Here is a 6,000-nt window from a genome sequence, read left to right as displayed (position 1 = left end):
TTGAATACTAAAATCTTAGTTTATTAGAAATTTGGTCCCCTCAAAGTTGCTTCAGGAAGTCTTTGTTTGGGTGTTCACTCCTTCACGAGAAATTTATGATGTTTTTCACTTTGTTGTGTATTTTAAATGTAATAGATTCCGTATAAAATTCAGACATTTTGATAAGTTTAGGAGCATTGTTCCTGGTCTTCTGGTTTGAACCTTGAATGATTCTAACATTCTTCGTCAACCCAACTGTCAAAAGCAATATTACATCATACTGTTCTGAAGCTCATTCAAAGCAAGGTGATTAGATTGAAAAGACAAAGATTAGAATATACTAAATAGATGCACTCACTAAAGAGATCAAAATGTTTGGATGCTAGGACCTCAATTCAGGATTCAAACCTTGGTTACACTTCTGATACAGCTTTAATTTTCTAAGTTAACTGTAAAAGTGATTAATCTGTGGGATCAACAGTTGAATTTACGAGCTTTAACATGTCACATCTATTAAAAGAAACTACTTAAATTGAGGATTCCTTACTGAAACATGGAAATTTTGCATTTTATCAACGAAGAGATTACAGATTCGAAAGAAGTCACTGTTTTACCTGATTTTATAAACACAAATTTGAAGGCATAATTATGCTTAACAGTTGGACATTTTTAAATATGAACATTCAAAACAGTGCTGGAAAATGAAAAAAATGTAAAATAGAAAATTAAGAATTTTAAGACTTCATCATTTATAGGATGAATCATAAAAGTGTTAGACAAAAATCTTCTTCACATAATTTTGAACATTTTTATGGAGCTGCTTCTCTGTGGCTGCAAAAATCTCCTGTGCCAGTTTACGTGTCTTTTCACTTTTGGACCACATTGCTCGATAAACAGGAACAGTATACTTTTGTTTTCCCTGTGAATTGGGCACAATGAAAAAATTTTCAGTGTGATGAAATGCACAAGTATTTCAAACATTCTGTAGCACAGAATTAACACTGGATTTATAGATAAGCGAAGACTGATCACAATGACTTTCTGGTCATTTAAAAATAATTCTAGTCATTCAACATTTTGTTTATGATAAGCATTTTTGTACTATATTCAAGTAAAAATATATGATCAGAAAGCAAAACAAAATTGTCTTATCTGGATCTTCACAATTCTCCATATCAAACATTTTTCCATGTGCCACAATCTTGTCTGCAGATTGTATCTCAGTCCCAGCCGCATGCTTAATTTTATTCTCCAATATATTTGCATTATCTTCCTAAACCACTTGAATCTTAATTTTCTTTAGACAATCCATCTTCCTCAGCGATCCCAGTCTTTCTCCTCAATGTTTCCTTATGTTTCCCAATACGTTCTCAATCTACCTCTATCTGATCCCATTCTTCCACTCACCATTATTTATCTGACAAGGTTCCAATGCACTTTGAAATTACTCACTCAAAATTCTATATTTTATCCAACATGTTTTTTGAATTAGAATTTTCATAAACTTGAGTAAGTTTGTTGAACACTGTAAAGGGATTACAAGCTCCAGTGTAATTTATTCATGCACATACCTGACTATGGAGGAAATTCTGGAGTTCATCAAATGCGTCCTCGTAGTGATTTTTTATAACAATCTGCACCCATCGAAAACGCAGCTCAGCATTCTTAGCCTTGGATATTTTTGGATACATTTCAGCAAGCTTTGCAGTATGACCTAAAAAAAATCAGCTTTCAAATTTTGTTCTAGACGTTAAAGTTATGAAAATAATTAATGTAATCTTCAACACTTTTTGATGACTCGATATTCTATTTGGTCATGATGGCCTCTCACTGGCTACTTACATACACATATCCATCTGATATTACTTAACTGTACTTGCTAGAGGAGGAGCAAAAACTTGGCCTTCTCTTGGGAAATAGACCATAAGACAAAGGAGCAGAAATTAGGATATTCAGCCCATTGAGTCTCCTCTGCCATTCAATCATGGCTGGTAAGTTTCTCAACCCCATTCTCTCACTTTCTCCCCATAGCCCTTGATCCCCTTAACAATCAGCAAAATAAGGGAGGGCAAGTGATTGATGTGTTAATAGGGCAACACTTTGGGACTAGTGATCATAATTCTATTTTGAAATACATAGGATAAGCCTTCCATGAAAGTTCTTAATTGGAGTAAGGCAAATTTTAATGGTATGTGACAAGAACTTTCAAAAGTTGATTGGATTAGACTGTTTGCCGGTAATGGGATGACTGACAAGAGGGGGGGGGGGGGGGGTGGCTTTCGAAAGTGTGATAACAAGAATTTAGAGGCATTATGCTCCTGCTAGGAGTGGACAGTGAGATGATTGGTATGAGTAGGGAACAATGGATGAAAAATGATATTGAGGTTATGGTCACAAGAAAGTTATATTTTAGATACAAACAACTGGGATCAAATGAATCTCTTGAAGAGTACCTAGGGTGTGGGGCATTATTAAGTGGTAAATCAGTAGGGCAAAAAGGGGATACGAGGGGGTCTTGGCAGATAATGTTAAGGATGATTCAACAAGATTCAACGAGTACATTAAGTGCAAAACAGCAATTAGCACAAGGATAGAGCTTCTTAAAGATCAATGAGGTCATCTGTGTGTTGAACTTCAGGAGATGAGAGAGATACGAAGTGAACATTTTGCTTCTCCACACTAAAACCTGATGCAAACAGAGACTAGAGAACTCTAGGAACCAAAGAGTGACATTTTGAAAACAGTTCACATTACAGAAGAGGAAGTACTGGAGGTCTTATAACAGAAAAGTACAGCACAGTACAGGCCCTTCAGCTCATGATGTTGTGCCAACCTATTATCCTACTCTAAGATCAATCTACCCTGCATACTTTACATTTTACTATCATCCTTGTGCCTATCCAAGAGTTGCATAAATGTCTCTAATGTATCTGAAAGTCTTAGAAAACAAACGTGGATATATCTCCATGGTCTGATCAAGTTATGGAAGTTAGGGAAGAAATTGCAGGCCAACAGCACAGCTATCATCTGTAACCATGAGGAGTGAGGTGCCAGCAAACTGGAGGGTGACTAATGTTGTGCCCTTATTTAAGAAAGGCTGTAGGGAGAAGCCTGGGAACTACAGTCCTGCAAGTCTGACACTGGTGGTGGGTATGTTGTTGGAAGTGATTCTGGAAAAATAGGAATTACATGCCTTTGGAGAGGCAAGAACTGATTAAGAGCAGTCAGCATTGCTTAAGAGGGAAATCATGTCTCAAACTTGTGTTTTTTTGAGGAAGTAATCAAAAAACTTGGTAAGCGTAGAGCAGTGTGTGTTATTTATAGGGACTTTAGAAAAATCTGTGTCAAAGTTCCACACGGCGGCGTAATTAGTAGTTAGATCACATGGGATTCAGGGACAGCTTGCCAATGGAAAAAAAAATTGACCTGATAGTCGGAAACAGAGGGAGATAGTGGAGAATTTTTTTTGGACTAGAGGCCCGTGACCTGCTGTGTTCCACCAGAGTGGTACTGGGTCCACTTCTGTTTATCATTTGTATTAATAAATTTGGATTAGAATTAGGATGCATGGTTGGCAAGTTTGTGGATGACACCAAAATTGGTGATGCAACAGACAGTGAAGGTTATCTAAGATTACAGAGCGATCTTGATCAATTGGGTCAATGAGTTGAGGAGCAGCAAGAGGAGTTTAATATGGATAAATGTGAGATATTGCATATTGTTAAAATAAACAAAGGTGAGCCTTATACAATTAATGATAGGGCCCTGGGTAATATCATAGAACAGAGACTTAGGGGCTCAGTTATCTTTGAAATTTACGTCACAAGTAGACAGGGGTGGTTAAGAAGGCATTTAGTAAGCTTGCCTTATTGCATAGGCCTTGGAGTATGAGAGCTAACATGTCATGTTCAGGTTATACAGAACACTGGTGAGAGGGTACCCTGTGACAGGAAGGATATGAGAGGGTTCAGAAAACATTTACCAGGATTTCGCTGAGAATGGAGATGCTGAGACTTTTTACACTGGATTTTGGGAGGGGTGGCCATACAGAGGTTTATAAAATCATTATAAACGGGCAGCACGGTGGCTCAGTGGTTAGCACTGCAGCCTCACAGCGCCAGGGACCTGGGTTCAATACCACCCTCGGGTAACTGTCTGTGCGAGTTTGCACATTCTCCGTGTCTGCGTGGGGTTCCTCCCACAGTCCAAAGATGTGCAGGCTAGGTGGATCCGCCAAGCTAAATTGTCCATAGTGTTCGGGGTATGTGGGTTATATGGGGGTTGGCCTGGGTGGGATGCTGAGGGACAGTGTGGACTTGTTGGGCTGAAGGGCCTGTTTCCACATTGTAGGGAATCTAATCATTAGGCACATAGATAAGGTAAATAGCAAAGGTCTGTTCCCTAAGGTGGTGAAGTTCAAAGCTAGAGGGCATATTTTCAAATTGAGAGGAGAAAGATTTAAAGAGGACATGGGGGAAACTTTTCTTTTTAAATCACAGTGGTTAGTGTGGAACTGGAGGGTGATTAATGTTGTTCCTTTATTTATATATTTATATCCTACCAGAGGAAGTTGTAAATGCAAATACAGTTATGAAGTTTAAAATACATTTGGATAAGTATAAAATTGGATAGGTTTGGAGGGATATGTGCCAAATGCAGGCAGGTGGGATCAGTTTAGTTGGGAACATGGTTGGCATGGACTAGTTGGACCAAAGTGTCGGTTTCCACACTACATGACTCTATGACACCTAAGTGAAATAAGGGCCCTGTCAATGCATGAACTGTCCAGACCACGGGCTTAAATATTTGGAACGGAGTTGAATACACAAACTGACTCAGAGGTAACAACACCACCATTGTACTAAGGATGACAAAGTAGAGATCATTTTTGCCCTTTAATATTCACTATGAATTGATCCTTAGGTTTTAAACTTATACACTGCTCAAGGCCATACTATCCTAGAGATTAAGTGTGTGTAACTCTCACAAAGTAATGTTTGCTAACTCAAGTAATAATTCTAAAAAGCTGATCAGTCACAAAAGACAGAACAGGCTTGAGAGGTTGAATAGACTGTGAATCATATTGAGCTCAATGGTCAACTGTTTAAAATGTATCTATTTGAATAATGTTCCAAATATCTAGTAGTTTAGGAATATAACATCCAAATTGTAAGTTAAAATGGCCTGATGGAGGGGTATGGAAGAGCAGTAATACTAGGAACTGCAGTATCTGAGATAACACGGTGTGAAGCTGATTGAACACAGCAGGCCAAGCAGCAGAGCAGCAGGAAAGTTTGATGTTTCAGGTCGAGACCCTTACTTGCTTTTTAAAGAACTGGATATAAAACATCTGCCATGGTTACAAGAGGTGCAGTTCAAGACTTGTGTTTGGGAGGTAAAGCTAAAAGCACTTAAGTGAACGCTGAGATGCTGTAAAACTTGGAACGAAAACAGAAGTGACTGGAAAAGCTCAGCAGGTCAGGCAGCATCTGAGAAGAAAAAAATCAGCGTTAACGTTTCGGGTCCTGTCAGTCTTTCCTCAGAACAGTTGTAAAACTCATTTGTTTCATCACATCAAAGAAGAAATTGTAAATCAAAACATCAGCCGAGAGCAGGGTATGCCACATGGAGCTAGATGACATTTACCAAGATACTCCGCTTTCAATTTATCTTGGTGCTTGTTGAGAAAGTTGTGGTTAGTGTGGACTGCAGCTCATACAGAAATTAATCAAAACAAATGACAGACAGACCCATACACTGAACAGAGTAAAACACTAATTCATCATGGGAAAGCTAGGGAGGCTTAATCTCAGTTTGAATCTGGAGAACAACAGTTGTAAAAATTTGCAGAAGATCTTGCAGAGCCTCAATGCAAATAAAGCATGCAGATTATCCTGGAATTGTGGGAAAAGTAACCAAATAGAAGGGGACTGACTATCCACAATCAGGAGAGAAGATATGACCTGAGAATAGCTGTTACTAAAAAAATTTCTTTTTAGAGGACTTTGGCATACTTAGGGT

General features: G+C 38.3%; 1 protein-coding gene across 1 annotated transcript in view; it reads right to left on the bottom strand.

Annotated features, from left to right (window-relative positions):
• Window positions 1-6,000, bottom strand: part of rnpep (arginyl aminopeptidase (aminopeptidase B)) — a 37,536-nt gene continuing 31,536 nt past the window's right edge. The window contains exons 10-11 of the mRNA XM_048553319.1: window positions 1,551-1,693; window positions 1-898 (exon numbers count right to left, since the gene is read on the bottom strand). Of these exons, the coding sequence (XP_048409276.1) occupies window positions 752-898; window positions 1,551-1,693 (290 nt within the window). The 3' untranslated portion in view covers window positions 1-751. The remainder of the gene's footprint in view (window positions 899-1,550; window positions 1,694-6,000) is intronic.

Source organism: Stegostoma tigrinum, chromosome 21, assembly GCF_030684315.1.
Source record: "Stegostoma tigrinum isolate sSteTig4 chromosome 21, sSteTig4.hap1, whole genome shotgun sequence".
Lineage (NCBI taxonomy): Eukaryota > Metazoa > Chordata > Chondrichthyes > Orectolobiformes > Stegostomatidae > Stegostoma > Stegostoma tigrinum.
This window is presented reverse-complemented; position numbering and strand designations above follow the sequence as displayed.